Raw genomic sequence first — 20,366 nt, forward strand, 5'->3', positions numbered from 1 at the left:
TCATGCATATCAATGTGCAGTGAAAACTTTTCAGATCTTAAGACTGAATCCTTTTTTACAAACTGGACTGGAAAAGAAAACCTTCTTGCTGATGTTTGAATTAAATTTTATTCGTCATCATGGAATTGGTCAACACAGTATATATTTTCCGCAGTGATATTACACACAGAATGTCAGAATCCACCCTAACCTTTGATTTGACAGTTTACCTCCTGTGAGCCTATTTCTTGCTCTTGAGCAAAACTGACTTCCAGCTCATTTTATGGTTACTGGTAAGTGTCATGAAAGTCATTTTATGGTTACTGGTAAGTGTCATAATTCAGAAGAGTTAAGAAAAATCACTCATTAGGCACTCACATACAGTGCGTGCGCACGCTCGCGCACGCGTGCGCTCGCACACACACACACACACACACACACACATATATATATATATATATATATATATATATATGAATTAATGATATTTTAAACATGTGCTTAAATGCATTCTGTGCACAACACACACACACACACACACACACATATATATATGAATTAATGATATTTTAAACATGTGCTTAAATGCATTCTGTGCACAGTCATGTGGTGTGTGTGTGAAATGATATAATTGCGCATACATGTAAGATATTCTATAATTCTTGCTGTCTGGAGAACAACTGTTGCCCAACTTGAGTGAAGACAGTTATTTTGTGGCCTAAATTATAGTGAAAACAAATTTCTTTATTGATCTGTTAGCTGAAAAGAAAAAAAAAAGAAAAAAAAAGAGAACCCAAATCAGAATAACAAATTATCATGGCAAATATTGTTGGTTTTTGTTGTTGTTACAAAATTATTTCAATTAAATATTATTTCCAAGTATTGAGAAAGTAAAAGTAGTGAAAGATGATGTTGTACTCCTGCATGAAGAGTTCTGTTAGTGGTAGAAGGTTTCATAATTGATTTCATTTTTTTAGGTTTGTGTTGTAACTACGTAAGTGCCCATATTATTAACACCACCAGCATACTGCAGATTGTTTTGCAGGACTTGTCCTTGGGACCTAGCTGTAAACTTCCACACAGAATATATCTACAATCTAGCCCTGAAGAACCAAGCTGTAAACTTCCACACAGAATATATCTACAATCTAGCCCTGTAGTATTTACCACTGGCTGAAAACTGAAAGGAAGCAGGTTGTTGTAATGATCACTTATGGCCTGTGCAGACTCGGACAGACAGAAGGCCTGTGCTCATGTTAGGGTTTTAAAGCCAAGTGTTAACTGTTATTATGTCGGGGGAAGGGAGGGGGGTGGGGGTGGGTGGGCTGAGTCATTACCTTTTACAGCTGTGGATGTTTGCATTGTGAACCATGTGTTCACAGAGTGGAATGAAAGTACAGGATTATAAGGGTTACATTTTTTTTGGTGGTTTCGTTCTTTTTATTTTAGCTTTGGTCTTCTTTTATCATAATTCTGTTGAGATAGCTGGTTTTGGGTGGTGGAATTTTTATTGATTAGTGTTGATATTAAACGTGTGTCACTACCCCCCCCCCCCCTCTCTGTCTCTCTCTTCTCTTTGTCTCTGTCTGTCCATCTGTGTGTGTGTGTGTGTGTGTGTGTGTGTGTGTGTGTGTGTTAGAGAACTATTGTAATATTACTTTTATTTGCAGGAAATAAAAACGTCATTGCTTGGTTTATTAAAACATCTTGACAAATGTTGAAATGATGAGAAAAAAGAAATCTTTTTTAAAGTCATCTGATTTTTCTATTTTGGACTTAATTGAATGACAATATCTTACTCTTGTGTTTGCACAAGAATTTGATAAATATGACATTCCGTCTTTATTTTGATAATGGTACTGAATGATTTTCTCCTTGAACACTTTAAAAAAAAAAATCATTAAAAATTTGTACCAAGTTGTAGAAATCATTTTTACTAGGTGAGAGAATGAAATGTGTGTTGAAAGGTTTTTGTTTTATGTTCAGTCATGACAGTTGATCCCCAGACATTATTTGGAAGACAGTGAAGCCCTCAGTTACCCATGTTGACATTCAGGGTCCCATTGTTTCCACACTGATAAGTGATCTTTTCAGGTTATGCTTGTTATGTGTCAGTCAGTGTGTGTGTGTGTGTGTGTGTGTGTGTGTGTGTGTGTGTGTGCATGCACATGTATGTGTGTACATTTGGGTGAGTATTTGTGTGTGTCATGGTGTTTGTATGTCATGGTGTGTGTGTGTGTGTGTGTGTGTGTGTGTGTGTGTGTGTGTGTGTGTGTGTGTAAGAAAGTGTGTGCATTAGTGAGTATGTGTGTGTATCGTTTGTTAAAAATTTTAAGGTTTTAATTGTAATTGGTGCTTGAAAATTGCAATGGCAGCTCTGGCAAAAGACACTGGAAGAATTCCAAGTAGCTAGAAACAGATTTTTCTTTGCCAGTATTTTCGTTGTGATTACTATCACGTGTGATGTGTTTATTTCAAGTGTGCACACACTAACACAGACACGCACCATATCAACAACATCAGCAAACACATACACAGACACACACACACACACACACACACACACACACACACACACACACACACACAGAGATATATGCACACATGCACACGCACATGCATGTGCATGCTTCCACACTCACACACATGCATATATATATGTCTATATTTCATGCACATCCACACTTAAATACACATGTATACACATAGACACACATGCACACACAGACAGACACACACACACACATTTGGTCAGTCATATATATATATATATATATATATATAACTGTGTGTGTGTGTGTGCACATACTTTCCTATATACAGTTTATATATATATATATATATATATATATATATATATATATATATATATATATATATATATGGGGGAGTGTGGGGGGAACAGATAGGAAGTTGAAAGGGGGGAGTGGAAGAGTGTGATGGATATTGGAAAAAATGACGACAGTGAGTGTGTGTTTGTGTCTGTGTGCATGTGTCTGTGCACACGCACTCACATACATGTGTGTGCATATTATTGTGTATGTAGGCACATACATGTGTTTTTGTCACTTTATTTAAAATTAATTTGTGCATGTGTGGGTTTTTGTTTTTGTTTTTTTGGTTTTTTTGCATTCATAGTATTTGAATATCATTATCATGTATGGTGCATGCATGTGTGCACATGCTTGATTGCATGTGTGTGAATGTACATGTATACGAGTGTCAAACATGTGAGAAAGAGTGGTATTTATTTCCTCTCCTCCACAGTTTCTCAGTTTTCCCTGCCAATTTCCAAGTTCACATGTACATTTAAGTGCAGCACACATATGTGTATAAAATCTTCAGGGGAAGCTTGGACCCATGCCATCAAACGGAAAAGATGCACACAAGCAGACACACATACATACGTCAAATGTAATGTATACACACACACTGGACCCATGCCATCAGTCTAAACAGGCACACACATGGCCCTCCCTCTTCCCATATGCACACCCACGCACTCGAACACTTACACACACACACACACACACACACACACACATGCGCATACACACACACACACTCACACTCACACACCTACACACTCACATTCACACACACACACACACACACATACATGTACACACACGATTGCAATGCCATGAACACACAACTTTTGAGAAGGACTGTTTGTTTGTTGTTGTTTTTTCTTCTCTTTTTCATTTCTTCTCACGAAACCTTGATGGTTCACCCCCCAGAATCTGAAGAAAAAGTGGAAGGTGCGATGGTTTGTGCTGGGAGAAGACGAGCTGCACTGCTACCACAAGAACCACAAGTCAGTGCTGATCAATTCCCTCCCCCTGGCCGGCTGTGCTGTCACCTCCCCCTGTAATGACCTGACTGACACCAACACTCAGGTGGGCGGCTTTGCTTGGACGGTTATGTGTGTGTGTGTGTGTGCATGTGTGTGTGTGTGTGTGTGTGTGTGTGTGTGTGTGTGTGTGTGTGTGTGTGTGTGTGTGTTCCAGAATCACCTGTTGCTTTTCTGAAGCCAAGGGGAAGGAGTGAGTGAGTGATTCAGTAAATGTATGTGTGCGTGTGTGTGCGTGTGCATGCGTGCGTTTGTGTGTGGGGGTGGGGGTGGGGGATGTTTGTGCCAGTGCATAAAGGGAATGCAGATTTTTCAACACATGTTTTGAATAGAAAGCAGGTTTTACATTGCATGTGATGTTGATTGTAAACTGTCATGTGATCATAATTATGTGATGCTGACTATAGACTGTCATGTGACCAGATGTGATGCCGACTATTGACTGTCATGTCACCAGATGTGCTGCCGACTATAGACTATCATACGACCAGATGTGATGATGACTGTAGACTGTCACATGACCAGATGTAATGATGACTGTAGACTGTCACATGACCAGATGTAATGATGACTGTAGACTGTCATGTGACCAGATGTAATGATGACTGTAGACTGTCATGTGACCAGATGTAATGATGACTGTAGACTGTCACATGACCAGATGTGATGATGACTGTAGACTGTCACATGACCAGATGTAATGATGACTGTAGACTGTCACATGACCAGATATAATGATGACTGTAGACTGTCACATGACCAGATGTGATGATGACTGTAGACTGTCACATGACCAGATGTGATGATGACTGTAGACTGTCACATGACCAGATGTAATGATGACTGTAGACTGTCACATGACCAGATGTAATGATGACTGTAGACTGTCACATGACCAGATATAATGATGACTGTAGACTGTCACGTGACCAGATGTGATGGCTGATGCTGACTACAGACTGTCATGTGACTAGTCATGATGCTGACTGCAGAGTGTGTTGTGGCCACCAGGGTCTGTTGAAGCTGAGCACGTCGGAAGGGGAAGAGATGTACTTCCAGTCGGCAGGACCAGAGGACAGGGACGGGTGGGCCCATGCCATCGGCGCTGTCATCCGCTCCCTCTCCTCCACCACACAGGTACACACCTCACTGACACACCTGGGGACATTCAGTTTTCCTACTCACACGACAAACTGTTTTCAAAAGTTCAGCCACAACCCCACTGGTAAACTGTAAATACCTGGGTCCACTTATGTGTCAGTTTAAACCCCACATGGGAAATTGTTATCTCAGGTTCAGGTGTTTCATCAATTTCAAGGTGTTTCATCATGAGTTGGATTTATCAGGTAAATGACCAAGGTAAATCTGCATTGTGTAAGGAGAGCACAACCACCGTAGGTGAACAGGAAACATGTGGGTCCAGTCTGTCAGTTTAAAGCTACAAGGAAATTTTGATAGTTCTGATGTTTCATCATGGCATAAGCTGGGTTAATTTGTAAAGTTTGGGGTGTAAACAAAATAAACCTGTGTGATCATAATTTGTTGTTATTGCTTTGATGTTAGAAAAGTATGATTACTTTAATAATTAACTTTTACTGCTCAGGAATAATCAAAGTAAATATGTGAGTTAACATGTTGCACTTTCTCAGAGTTTGAAAAAAAAAAAAAGGCAGATTGGGCATGTCTCCAGTGCCCATTCTTTATACTCTGCCCAGAAATTTGAGCATTTTGACACTTTAGAAACAGTGTGTCAGTGTTTATTCTACTGAGTACACAATGCTATATATGATAATTTGCAATAAGTATTTTTGAGTAGGCAATAATCAATGTATTACCCTTGACTAAAACTTTAACTGTTGTAATGATCTCAACACAAGTTTAGTTTTTTGTTTGTTTGTTTTTTTTTGTTTGTGCTGGTATTAAGATGGTAACAGACAAAGAAACACACACAACACACACATACCTTTAACCATATAACCTCACATAAAATGATGAGTTCTTCTTTGAGTCCAGGCTGTAAGCTGTTTAAAGTGTTTGTATATGTGAAATGAAAGACTGCACGAAAGAAAATGGGTAATCGGTTGGATGGGTTGGAGAGTCTTGCCACAAATAACAAAAAATAAAAAAAAAGAAGAAAAAAAGATTAGATAGCCTCACTTTCTTTACAGGTGTGAGTCAGTTATTGAATGAATGTACTGCATTTCAATTACTTTCTGTCAGAAAATGTGAAAGGGTAAGTTACTGGTTATTTTTTTCTCACAGGTCTCCCAAGAAAAGATGCCATTCCAGGATTTTAGGGCTTATGCCAATGTCAGGTAGGACCAGTCTTTCTCTTTTGTGTGGTTGTGAGTCTATGATTGTGCATGCTTTTCATCTCCTCTAGGCCTTGTCTTGTAAGAAAATGAATGATTTGACAGTTACTGAGTTAGACTAAGAATCTGATGCTTTCAAAATGTTTGTGATTATTTGTCTCCAATCTCATGAAAATGTCTTAACAAAATTTGTAGTTGATATGTTTTCAACAGTTTTTGCCACATAGATTTGACAAATGTCATTTGAGATGTGTGCGTACACCTCTACATGAAATAACCATGTGTTCCATCGGTTGTAGGGGTAATACTGGCACTTGTTGAAGGAGCAGAAACATTCCAGGTAGTGGCAGAAGTTGTAGCTGTTACAGTTTATTTGTAGGAGGGAGAAGGACTTTGGTTTTAAATGTCCTGTCACACATACTGGTAAATGTAGACATTTTGTTATAGTATTAATTTTCTCATATCAATGCTATCATTTAGATAAAGATAAGTAAGGTAGGAAAGGAGGGGGTGTCGAGGGGGGGGGAGGGGGGGGGGATGGTGAGTAGGGGGATAAGGGTAAATGGAGGATGGACTGAACTTGAAGTCTTTTCCTCACAGTTGTAGCAGTTGCAGTTGAATTCAAGTCTGTTCCTCTGTGTGTGTGTGTGTGTGTGCACTGACTGGCAGTGAGATAATCGGAGCACTGCAGGACCCAGATGCTGGCATCACCACTGCCACCCATCTCAGATCCGGGGAGGTGTACAAGAACTGTTTTAAAGGTAAGGACTGTTTCTATGTTGTCCTCAACAGACATCACAACGATAGAATGTGACGTTTGATCAAGAACAGCTTGAGAGGCAAGGTATAGTCCATATCAGACATGAGAGCAGTAAGATTTAATGGACAAGATAAGTTTTCAGTTTTAAAGGTAAGGACCGCCTTTGTGTTTTCCATTACAGAGATGCTGGAATTACAGTCTTGAATCGAGCTATATAAGTGAATGTTAGCAGTTTGAAATGTGTTGTTTTATATTGGAAATGTGAAAATGATAAGAGCTTTGCAGTATGAAGTTAGTGTAATACTGTGAAGTGAGAATTGTGTGTTTTTTATATCGGTTCAGTGCTTCTTTACATGATTTATATTAATTCACTATTTCTTTGCAGCACTTGTATTTAGTCTACTGAATGAACACAGGATATGTCACATTACTACTTCTTTGCAGTTGGTCACTGTGTGTATTGTATGGCTGTGTGTTCACAGGCAGTGACCTTATTGACTGGCTGCTGCGCTGGTCTCTGGTGCGGAACCGTGAGAATGGTACTGCCATGGCCCAGACCTTGCTCAAACTGGGTCACCTCCAGCAAATGTGTATGAAAGATGGCTCTGCTGTCAGCCCCAAGTTCTCTGATTCTGACAAACTCTACAGATTTGTAAGTTTTTTTCTGTGTGTGTGTGTGTGTGTGTGTGTGTTTGTGTGTGTGAGTGTGTGTGTGTTTGTATGCATGTGTGTGTGTGTGTGTGTGTGTGTGTGTGTGAGAGAGAGAGACAGAGAAGGAAAGTGTGCAGCTGAGTGTACTTTCACTTCAAAAAGATGGGAGGAAACACTTAGTTTTAATTCTCTGTCACTGTTTTTTTGTAAGCGCAAAGAGCAATGCATACTTTGTGTAAATTAGTTTTGCTGCTTCGCTTTGTGATTTGTATAATTTTTATTGGGAGTATGTTGTTTTGTACAAGCTACACATAATGGCGTTCATGAATATTGTGTTCCAGACATCAGTGAATGTGGGTGTGAAGAGAAACAGCTTCTATGACAGCACAGACAGTGACTCCAGCTCTTCAGATGACGAGGAAAACGATGTTGGCGATGATTCTAAGCCCAAGAAAGGACGACTCCTGAAACAGTCGTTTCTGGCCAAAAAGGTAGGTGTCAGGAGTGTGTTTAGCTTTTGCATACTTAAAAACAAGATGCAAAGCCTCCATGGCTCATGTGTCATTCCTGCTGCACAACAACACAAAACCAAAAACGCAGATGGTGGAGGGTCTTTCGGGAGAGATGGAGGTGGGTAGTTACCAGTTCATAACAATCCAAATCATGGGTTTGCTCACCATCAGAAACGAGATGTTTGTCGAACCGAAGGTTATGTGCTGGAAACTGACCAGTTTACTATAAGCACCCACATCAATCGGCATTCCATTGTTTTATGATCATAAGATAGATCTATCAAAGCTTTAAGCTCTCCTTGACTTTAACCCAACTTTTCAGCTTTTATAAATCATATAAGAAAAATCACACATTTTCAAGCCTCAAGTACATGATAATCGCTCTGGACAAGTCCATTTCTTTTGAAAAATAATGTTGGGTGGATCAGGTCATAAATTTTGATCATGTTGTCTTCTCTGTGACTCGGGTCAAGGAGACCTGAGGTGTGCTAACAACTGAAGTCATATCCAAGCCTGTTCGAACCTTACATACTACTATATTGTCAGCAGGAGTAAAAAAAAAAAAAAAAAAAAAAAATGCATCTCTGATAATGATTGTAGAAGTTGGCTTTGAACTGGAAAAAAAAGACCCTCTTCCTAGATATGTGTGTAGTGAGAACTCAGTGTAACTGCCTTCTCTGAACCCATCTAGGCAATATACAAGATTTTGACGGTCATTCATGGACATTATGCAGTGAGACATGAGGCTTATGCATAAATCATTCTCTGAATAAAATTTAGAGGCCTTTTTTGCCTCTTTTCAATGATATGTTATAGCGAATGTGCTTGCTAATAGATATTCATAAAAAGGTCTATGCTAAGTGGTGAAGTGGTTAGCGCTGCTGACTGACAGCTGGGACATAACAGTTCTGAAATCTGGAGGTCCTTTTCAGATTTTTGTGTGTAAAGGACGTGCTGTAGTGTGTTATAGAAAACACTGACTTTTGTGTGAGTATGTTAGTGTGTACATGCGCATGTGTGGGTTGCTGAACAATGTAAGACATCCAGCAGTACAGGTGATTTATAATGAGTGAGCCGTTTGCTGTACATCATCCTGTTTCTGTTTCCACCAATGCTTGATGTTGATTGCTGACAGGGTGTGTGTGCGTTTGTGTGTGTGTGCAGAAAGTGCTGCGCAAAGGGTGGAGGGTGGTGAAGGTGCAGCTTCAGGACTCCCCCAATAAGTCCCTGCTGTACTACAGAGCTACCTATGCTTCTGTGAGACTTTTTCTGTTTTTCTTTCTTTTTTTTGTTGTGTATGTGTGTTTGTTTGTGTGTGTGTGCATGTGTGTTTGTGTGTGTGTGTGTGTGTGTGTGTGTGTGTGTGTGTGTGTGTGTGTGTGTGTGTGTTTGTGTGTGTGTGTGTGTATGCATGCCTGTGTGTGTGTGTGTGTGTGTGTGTGTGTGTGTGTGTGTGTGTGTGTGTGTGTGTTTTGCAGTCCATGACTGTCTATGTATTGGTGCAGTGTTTTGACCTTCTGTTGACCCACTGAAAATGAAGTGGTGCATGGTTGGTACATTTTGCCCCTTTGAGGTACCATTGTGTCAGTGTTGTTCTTTTATCTGTCCAGAGCTAGTCAGTGGGTGCACTGTCAAGACAGTTTGCTTTAGAAAAAATGTTTTTTTTAAACGCTTTATTAAACCACATGGAAATTAACTTTTGCTTGTCCACAGCTACTAGTGCATCAGTGTGATGTTTTGATTTTTTCTCCATCATTATTTCTCTGTCTCTCTTTCATACTTACACACACACACACACATGAAAAACATTGTAGTTATTCAGAAACATGAGCCTCCAAACTGCATATTTATTCACATTTTGTTTAATGTCCAAGCACTGAATTTCCTGTCTTCTGAATTTTTTTCAAACTACATAACTTTTCAGAAAAGCATAACTGTAATCATGTGAAAAAAGTTGAAACTGTGCAAAAAGAAAGAATGGCTTCACAAAAAGCTGTAATAATGTGAAAAAAGTTTTTGAGAGAATGGTTTAGAATTTTTTTTTTTCAGAGTGATTACAAATTTCAAATCAGGCTGTTTGAGGGGATGACTTTTGTTTTCAGAGTGTTGATGACAAATTTCCATGAAAATTATTTGAAGGAATAACATTCGTTTTCAGAATACTGACGACAAATTTCCTTGCAAACTGTTGCCTCTTGATGGAACTGTGGTGACAGAGGCTGTGAAAATGTCCAGCAAAGGTAGGTAAAATCTTCGGTGTCATACATGACATGACTGTAATGTAAAGACTAGGTGTTGAAAGTGAATGGTTTATAATTTTCAGTTTTTACAAATTCATGAAATCATGCCTGGTGTGTGCATTTATCTGAGTATAAATGACCTTTTTTTGTTTGTTGTGTAATATCTACATTAATACATACATGTATATCACAGGTAGATAATAAAAGTCATAGATTTTTTTTTGAAATGTATGTTTGTGTTTACATATTATGTGCATACACTTTAAAAAAACCCAACTGTACTCGTCATGTCCTGGATTCAGAATGAAAACAAGATGTGCCTTAGTTGGTCCCAAATCTCTTTGTGTGCAGAGAAATAAAATTTTTGACTATGATTCATCTTTGTTAATGTTCATTCTGAACAAATCATAAAGAAGTTCTTATAAAGCACTTGTAAAAACATTACATTTTTTAGTGATTGTTTAGTCTAAATGCTCTCAGACACAGCTTATGTGCTTATGTTGTTGTTTTTTAATGCTTTCACACAACCATTTGAAATAGGGGAGAGAATCCCCCCCAAAAGTTGCAAAAACCCATTTTTTTCTTCTCTTTCCTCCCCAACAGCAAGTGCAGGGGCAGCATCCAAGTCCCCCAGCTACCGTCTGTGTGTCAAGACACCCAAGGGAAAGACCTTGACCTTGCAGATGAAGGACGAACAAGAAAAGCTGGAATGGCTGGCCCTCCTTCAGAGCCCAGACAAGAGGTGTGCCCAGGACCCAGTGTGAAGGGCTGGGAAGACTTTGTCCATCATGTTGGGCAAAGCAGACTGAGGTTACCTCTTTTCCCTATGTTTTTAGTTTGTTTTTGAAGAGGAAAGATGCTTCCTTTGTCTTTTTGAGAAGACAGATTGAGGTTCCATCTCTTTTTTTTTTTTTTTACCTGTGTTTTTATTTGTATGTATGAGTTTGTTTTGAAAAGAGGGCTTGTCATTGATGATGTTGTTTTCTTAGTATTGTTTTGGTTTTTTGAATATATTAAAGGAAATCAATCTGGCCAGTTTTGTTTCATGATTTTTAAGATTAGATTAAAAAGTTTGTGCAATGGTTTTTGACTTGTGTAATTGTCATATAAGACAAAATGAGATTTCATGTAATACTCATTCCCCTTTTTAACCTTAGCTTAAAGACTTTTTAATCAGAAGGTCAGATATGAGGGAAGGACAGGTAATCACAAATGATACTGTTCTTTCGTCGATTTTCAGTCTATGAGTTCACTGTAACTTTCTGTTGTTAGGCACTCTTTCTTTTGCACTGTTGCACTCTCTTTTTTTTTTCTTTTTTTTTTGTTATCACTCTTAACTCCAGATTTTGGGCTTTTGTTGTGTTGATTAGTCTGGTAACAGGAAGAATGTTAAGTAAACCTAGCTGCATGGTTTTTGAAAGTTTTATATATTTTTCATGGTTCTGTACTAAATTTTTGTTTGTGAGGCTTCACGAACTTCCATGTAAAATGAGTTTCTGAATCAGCTACTGTCTAGTACACAAGGACTAATTTGTGTGTGTGTGTGTGTGTGTGTGTGTGTAGATCTAATACTTTTTTCAGTTTATGAACGAGCAGGAGTTTAACCTAAATGGGATATTTCGGGCGCATCAGTTTTCTATGTGGCACCTGATTTCAGCAATTTCATTGCTGAAACGAATAGCTATGAAAGTTTGTGTGTTTTTATGTTTCCACTGAAAGTGTAGATGGTAATGTGACAAAGCTCAGCCCAGAAATTGTAGGCGGTGGTTTGTGTTGCTAGTGTCACTGGCATTTCTTTGCACACACAACCTCTGGCAGAGCTGGGGAGAGATTTTTCCTGTCAAAACACAACAAAAAACAACCAAGAAAACATCCCCCCCATCCTTCCCCACACCCCAAACATTGAAACGTATATGTATAAGTCAGTATTTTCAAAATTTTTGCAGGCTTGCATATGTGTGTGCGTGCGAGCTTGCGCGCACGCGCGCGTGTTTGTGTGTGTGTGTGTGTGTGTGTCCATTCGTGATGTGTGTATACGGTGATAGTGAATGCATGTTTGCACGTGTGAATGTCAGCATTTGAACTTGAAAAAACATTTATTGATTATTCTTTCACAGCTTTTGATAATATTGTGACCTGTATTATTTACAATGCTATAATGATACCCCCCCCTCCCCTGTTCCACCTCCTTTAGTCCTCCCCCTCTCCCTCCACAACCCTCTCCAACCCTTTTGCCCAACCCTACCCTACCCTCCATTTTTGATAGTTCTCCATGCTTCTAACGCATGTTTAGAATGCAGTGTAAATTGCCATTGTCATTATTATCATTATTCCTATATGCTGTGGAAGTGGGGAAGAGAGTGGGGAAGACATTTCCTTGTGTGTTCTGCTCATTGGTCTCACTCCATTCAGCTAATACTTTGGTAAAAAAAAAAAAAAAAAGGACATATTTGTTATACAAATAAAACTGTATCTCCTGTGCTGTCCTGATGACAGTTACCTATCAGATTGGAGAGCATTCAGTGATTTATAATTAAGAAAAAAAAAGAGTAGTTGTAGAACTCATGGGTATGCAAGGAAAAAAAAAGACTAGGGTATGTCCGAGAATTTGCTCATGTACACGATTGTTCATTACCATCTTTTTCAAAGAGGCAGCCTGTCTGAAATTGGTGCACATCGTTTGCTGTTGCACAGCATTATTTTGATAATTGTTTTTGGTTTGTTTGTAGTTTCAGTGTGTGTTTGCTTCTTGGCTCACATTGGGAAGCAAAGTTGTATATGTAGTAGCCTTTAATTTATTGTTTGTCTGTCCATCCATGTGTGTGTGTGTGTGTGTGTGTGTGTGTGTGTGTGCGTGCTTGCTTGGTATCTGTGTGCAAGGTGTGTGAGTGTCAACAGTAATCTGTACCTTTGATGTTTTCACAGCAATTAGAAGGAAACATTTTTGGCACACTAATCCGATTTTAACAAGACCTTTACAGCCATCACCTTTATGAAGAAGCTCTTTCTTTGCAAGGGCGAATAACTTTGAATAACCAAGAATACAGAAAAGATGAATGTATAGGTAATCATCGACTCAAGTACATCGAATTATAAAAGTCACTTGTTTAGAAGATTCAGCTTGCTTATCTATTTCAATGTGTGTGTGTCTGTGTGCATTTGCTCGTGCATGCATGCATGCATGTGTGTGTTTGTGCGTATGTGTGTGTGTGAAATGAGCCATGTACTGTGTGAACATAACTCAGTTGCACTTTTGAAATTGTTTCTAATTGTTTCTTCATATCGTGTTGTTAGCGTCACTAAGGCTAATTCACATGTCACAAGATAGGACACTTCTGTGTAATACTTTACTTGACTGAAACGCAAGAAGTACTGGTATGAATCCTGTAGAGGAATAAACACCATGTACGTATTAACTATTGGGTCTACTTTTCTTCTGAAATTTGATGATGATTGTTATCATTTGTTGTAGTAGTAGTGATAGTTTATGTAATTGCAGTACACATCCATCCTGTATTTGAATTATTAACGATTGGATCAGACAAGCAAAAGGGTGGTATGTGCCAGTGTATCTATGACTGTGTGCAAGGAATTTCCAAGGAAAGAGACTTTAACATGACTTGCACTTATTTCTTGTTGATCATTTAACTTGTTACTACAAGGTGCTTTTGTGCAAGTGAGAACACACTGACTTGTGCATTTGTGTGTTTATAGTACTGTCGCATTATTCATGTGGGCTGTTGATGAAACATGTCATTGTCAAAGTTAATATGGATCCTTCATATATCAGTTCTTAGGGTGAACTTTTAATGATCAAAGTATAAAAATTGTCAGAATCTTCCATGGTTGTAATTTCAAAACTCAAAGATGGATGCCTTGAAATATCTGCGATCTTTCTTTTAAAGTTCAATTGGATGACTTTCATTTGATTCTGAGAATCAACAATGGGAACTGCATTGTACAGAAGTAATAACGAGACCTACCTTGGAAGTGGTGGTGATGCCTTGGAAAGTGCCTACAGTATCATATGTTCCGTTTTATCTTGATCAGGCTGGTAGCCCCTGAATCCTTCGAAAACTGGTCTCTTTCAGATCAGCCTCAGAGTGCTTTAGTTGTGATCATGGGGGGTGTTGTCATGAGCAAGGATTTGACAGCATCTCTACGAGACAATGTCTCCACAAGACATTGTTTTTGCTGTGTGATTTGACGATCTCAGTGTGTCAGTGTGCAGTTAACAGAGCAGAATGTTTGTGAATGGATTGGAGGTGACAGAATGAAGGCAGAAAGTTGTGAAATGCATTGAACGTAACAGTTCTGTCTGTTGTTGTTATTGTGAAATATGCGCCATTGTAAAATTCTGTACAAAAATATCTGTCGCGTTGGTAGTAAATGCAAGGAGCCATGTGGAATGAGCATGCCAGTATGTCATGGTGACTGTCACATGTGGGAGCAGAAACCTGACCTGAACAGTCAAGTTAGGATCTCATCTTGCCATCATTGTTCTGTGTGTCTGTACCACATTGTTCTGTATCCCTGTACCAGATGTTGATCCATTTTCAGATGTGTTCTTCTCATGTTGGTGTGCAGTCATGCACATTGTTGTTTGCTTGCCATGCTTTTTTCTGATTTAGACATCAACTAGTGCTTGTATTATTGTTGTGGGGTTTTCTCCATATTCTGTTGAATTGCCATTCATTTATCTGTATTTATCAGTTTTATTTCTATTTTTCAGTCTGCCACAAAGCTAGTCAGTCTTGTGCATCTTCACAGTCATTTCCAGTAGTGATAAAAAAGAAAAAAAAGAAAAAAAAAAGGAATACTTTGCCTTTTTCTTGCACTTGATGTGATTATATATGCCTGCCAAGTTTTCTTCTGTGTAATCTGATGGATTTATTTGTGTGTGTGTGTGTATGTGTGTGTATACAATATTCATAGACCGTTTTGCTTTTGTTGTGCATAATCAGGGTTATCATGTAATCAGGCTGTATGTTACAGATATACATTTTCATTCCAGATTTGTTCTGTTTGGTTAGAGTTGGTCCTTGGTGAATGGTTATGATGTGGGTGTGGTGGGTGGAGTGTTGTGACCATTGGTCATGGACGGTTTACTGTTCTGTGCTGTTTGCTTTGATGTCAGCATTACAATGAGTGAAGACTGATGATTTATTTTCCTGGTTCTTTGCTTTTTTGCTTTGCCATTTCTTGTTTTGCTCGATTTCTTTGTATTCAATCATTTCCTTCTCTGCATTCATTCATATGTATTTTTCAGACTTTTGTATTCTTTTTCCCTAATAAATGAGCAGAATGGAAAATATTAGAAATAACCGCTATTTAGTATTGAATGAATATGATTTGAAAAAATTATAAAAATATCAACTGAATTTTCTTTTTCTGTATCTTTAATGCTTGTTCAGTGCTTGCGTGCAGTTGTTGTGATAGGTTATGAAACTTTTTCACAGCTAATGATAAATCCACTGAAAATTTGTAACATCTGTGCTCCACTGATGAGAAAGTCCATTTGTGCTGCATTATGCAGGAAAACTAATGAGCTCAATGTCTGTGGTGCGACATAAATCAGCACCAAGAAAGTAGGTTTGATGCGGCTGGCATTTGATTGTGTCATGTGAACATTGTCTGTCAGCCTTGTTGTTTTATTGAGTGTGAATCAGTGTGACATTTTCAACTCTTGGTCTTGGAAATGGTATTTGTTTAAAAATTGGAACTCTTAACAGGAGCTTATTTGTATTTGTATTTCTCTTTTTATCACAACAGATTTCTCTTTGTGAAATTCGGGTTGCTCTCCCCAGGGAGAGCACGTCGCTACACTACAGTGCCACCCATTTTTTATATATTTTTTCCTGCATGCAGTTTTATTTGTTTTTCCTATCAAAGTGGATTTTTCCACATAATTTTGCCAGGAACAACCCTTTTGTTGCCATGGGTTCTTTTACGTGTGCGCTAAATGCATGCTGCACATGGGACCTGGGTTTATCGTCTCATCCGAATGACTAGCGTCCAGACCACCACTCAAGGTCTAGTGGAAGGGGGAGAAAATATCGGCGGTGAGCCGTGATTTGAACCAGTGCGCTCATATTCTCTCGTTTCCTAGGCGGGCGCGTTACCTCTAGGCCATCACTCCACATGCAGACACTCTCCACTATAATCAAATTCTAACCCGGATAGTCGGGACAGCATTTGCTTCCTCTGCTGTTCTGATGGTCTTATTCAGACATGACTGACTATGATGTATCATACATGCAGGCATATCAGCACCAGGTAGCGGAAGCATCTTATTAGACAGCAAAGAGAAAAATAAGATATCTATATCTATATGTATATATATATTTAATACATATGTGTAGCACTGAAAAGAAAATGAATATTTATGTGACATTAAATTATTTAACTTTAAAATGTTTTAAAACTTTGCTCAAGGAATAGAAGAAATTTAAAAAAATTTTAACTGATTGAAAAAAGAAAAGATTATTGATTGTTGATTGATTGATTTGAATGTACTCAGATTTAGGGAATACTTGAAAAGATTTATACTTGTTACTTCTCACAGATGGTTGGATAAATTTACCAGACATAGAGTAAGTTTTGAAAAGTTTCTCATAAAAGGCAGTGTAAGTATCTGAAAAGATTGCATAATTATATGTTAGCCATACAGTTGATGTTAACCATATAGTTATGGCCCAGTCAACTTTAAATTCTATAGAAATGAATGTGTGTTACTTCAGTTATATTTCCCAACAAAAAAAAACATGATGTTTGCTATTGAAGAATTTGATCAATGCCCAGTTACTTTCTTTCTGTACCAGTCTGCCAAAATTGTTTTTTTCCATTTCATAAGAATGAACATATTAATCAATCAATCAATTAATCAGTAAAGCAGTCTGTCACTGAATGAAATATAAACCAACTGTTTATCCTACGAATGATACAATCAATCATTTCAGAAAGAATAGCAGAAAGAATATAGAAAACTTTTAATGGTGAATGCATTTCACGTTTGGTTTATAAATATGCATTTTCAGATCCTTTAATTTCTTTTGTCAGCTTAGTTAAAATGCCTTGGCTAATGTCTCATTAAGTAGGGTGCTGGATTCTCCATTTACAGAAATCTAGTCATTTGTGTTCACATACCCTCGCCATAAGAGATTGTGATAATCATTGACCATAAAATGTCATGTTTGTATGGTGTCAAAGGAGTGGAAATCCATTGTAATCTACTCACATTGTATCACTACACATATAAAATTATAATGTCATGTATATATGTGTGTACTGATTTTTTTTTTTTCTGAATGCTTTATGCCATTGTCATAAACAGATTCGATGGAGCAGACATGCCTACCGTTACTGATTGTCAGTATTTTCCTAGAAATCAATCACAGAGAAGTTTTTTTACCGCTTGTTCCTGAAAAATGACCCCCAAAAAAGAAAAAGAAAAAAAAAAGAACAAAGAAATGACACACATCTTTTGTGCCAGAAAATTAGGCTGTATTCTGCTTTTGCATGATTTTTGACAGGCCATTCCTGGGAAAGGGGTTTGGAAGAGGGAAAGCGGCGGCATGAAAGCAAGCTTTGTTCCACTGAGCTTTTGCCTGTCCTTTTCCACTATAAAAGGGATGCCAGTTACTCCTTGAGTCATGATATAATTGGAGCAAGGATTCTCAAATGTAAATGTTTTGGTTTTTTTTGGTCTGTCAAGAGCAGATTCCAGAAGTCTTGTACATCTTTTATGTATAATTGATCTTGTCATATGCCTGGGATACTTGAATGAAAAGGAAAATGCAGTCAAACTGTTTACATTACATGTCCTTTTAAAGATTGTAGTTGGAAAAGATGAAATGGAAAGATGTATCACTTTTCTTCTCATGTATATATTTGCAAAGAAAAAAAAATGCAGTAAAACTGTGTAAAATATTTCCTTTTTTGATTTTCTTACTTTTAATTGGAATGTAAAATTTTGTGTGTCTTACACTTTTTTTCTTAGTGTTTGTGATTTCCATGTTTTTGTTTTGAACTGGCACCTTTGTTACAAAGCAGGCTGGTGTTTTCATATTGGCATTTGTTCAAAGAAACAGTAACAGTCTAGAACAATGGAGATGGGTAGTTTGCTGGTAGCAGCTTCCAGTGGTGAACAAAAATACATTCTTAAATCTTCCATGAACCATCATGCTGGTGCTTATGAACTGCCTCAAAATAGCATTTTAAGAGGATCCTGTATGACGAAATGTGCTAAACTGACTTAAAACTGAAGATGGAGTTGTTTCTCTATGTTACTTTGGCACTCAAAACTCCTCAGCTAATGCCTTTTTCTTCATTTCTTCTGTGTTTATTTTTTGCAATGTTCTCGCTCACCTGTTTCTTTATGGGTGTGCTTTTACATGTATGACAGATAATGTTTACCCTGTTCACCATAACCCATTTAACGTTAACATGGATATGCATGGTTCACAAATGATATTCTGCATGTATATACCCATGAAGGTGGAAGCACTAGCAGGCCATTATATGTATTGAACTGGGTGACTGGAAATAATCCCGTTCCATTTCCCATCAGGTGCTGTTAGTTTTTGAACCACAGACCCACAAGACTAAAGATAGCGCTCTAACCACTAGGCAGTGGTGCCTGTCACATCCCTTGTTCGAAACACAGCCAAATACTAAAGAAAGACATACATTCTGTTTTGAAAACATTAAATTGTTTGATGCAAATTTGTTTTTTCAGCAAGGTAGATATGTTACTGTTTTCAAGTATTGGGAATAATTCTTGATGGTTTGAACACTGGTCGAGTTGTGCAGCAGCTGGCCTTGATGTCTTGAATAACCTTTGATGCGTGACTGTTGTCTGATCAGGGCACACCTTCTTACATTCTTCACTATTATCGTCATTATTAAATTACTATTGTTGTTACTGTTGGTTTTGTTGTTGTTATTTTAAGTGTTGTTGATTATTATCACTGTTATTGGTATGAGTTCATGGCTTATGAAAGTGTGGCTATTTTAAATGTTGGGTACACGGTACTATGATATGCTACTGCAGTGATTTTTGTAGCTGAGAGATTCTGATTATTCTACAGTGCCTTCCAATTTTTTTAGTCCCAAATTGCCATTTTGTTTTATCTGGTTTTAGGAGTTTTTTGTTCGTTTGTTTGATTGATTTTTTTTTTTTTTTTTTTTGGTAGGGAGTGGGGTGATGCAGTGTGCTGTGTTTCATGTTTTATCCTATAAATGGATTCCAGTCTTGCTTTGAAGAGACAGAATCATTGGTGGTGTGTAAAGTATGTTTCTGTGTTGTGTTTTACACACTACAGCTGGTGTTCACTTTGCTTGTTTACCTGCAAACAGTACATGGATGCACATCTTAGTTCAGCTTATATATATAGCCAGTATGCTTGGAAATAGTCATTTGTTTGTTTACTTTTGATGTATTACAATTGTTTCATTTTATTTTCTGTGTGTTTCTGTGTGTGTGTGTGTGTGTGTGTGTTGATGCACTTTCATTTTGCACAGATAATGAGTATGGTTTTGAGACAGGGTTGGGGGCAGGCAGGATGGGGAGAGGAGGCAGCAACAGTCCAAGTTATTGGTGACTCATTTGAGGGCTGAGGTCTGAATCCCTGCAGAGTGTCATGGATTAAACAGATGATGGATGAACGTTTCTCCCAAGTACTCGGGTCAGCATCTTGTGTGTAGACCTGACATTTCTTGAACCTTTTTCCAGTGTATGAACAGGGAAGATGAACATGTGAATCCCTCCAAATCTCATGATCCATTGTTGTTGTTTTAAAACAAAAAATTATACACCAGCCAGAAACCAAACTTGTGACTGGCCAGCAAAGTGGAGTACAATAACAGCTGGCATGTGTAAAATAATACTCTTGGGAGTTGTTCTTGAATGGAAATCTTTGAGGTGTGTGTGTGTGTGTGTGTGTGTGTGTTTATATGTATGTGTGTCTGTGTGTTGAGGTTATCGAGGATAGTTTATTAGAGCTGTGGGATTAGGTGCATGAAGCACAAAACTAAGAAAAAAAGAAATGTCTGCACTTT

The 20,366-nt window shown here is 38.0% G+C and overlaps 1 protein-coding gene across 1 annotated transcript in view; it reads left to right on the forward strand.

The window, feature by feature from the left end:
* Positions 1-19,766, forward strand: part of LOC143284480 (pleckstrin-like) — a 22,498-nt gene extending 2,732 nt beyond the window's left edge. The window contains exons 2-10 of the mRNA XM_076591161.1: positions 3,720-3,878; positions 4,844-4,969; positions 6,095-6,147; positions 6,814-6,905; positions 7,387-7,556; positions 7,897-8,046; positions 9,232-9,324; positions 10,226-10,307; positions 10,911-19,766. Coding sequence (XP_076447276.1) covers positions 3,720-3,878; positions 4,844-4,969; positions 6,095-6,147; positions 6,814-6,905; positions 7,387-7,556; positions 7,897-8,046; positions 9,232-9,324; positions 10,226-10,307; positions 10,911-11,071 — 1,086 coding nt within the window. The 3' untranslated portion in view covers positions 11,072-19,766. The remainder of the gene's footprint in view (positions 1-3,719; positions 3,879-4,843; positions 4,970-6,094; positions 6,148-6,813; positions 6,906-7,386; positions 7,557-7,896; positions 8,047-9,231; positions 9,325-10,225; positions 10,308-10,910) is intronic.
* The last annotated feature ends 600 nt before the right edge of the window (positions 19,767-20,366 follow it).

This window comes from Babylonia areolata, chromosome 8, assembly GCF_041734735.1.
Source record: "Babylonia areolata isolate BAREFJ2019XMU chromosome 8, ASM4173473v1, whole genome shotgun sequence".
In the NCBI taxonomy this organism is placed as follows: domain Eukaryota; kingdom Metazoa; phylum Mollusca; class Gastropoda; order Neogastropoda; family Buccinidae; genus Babylonia; species Babylonia areolata.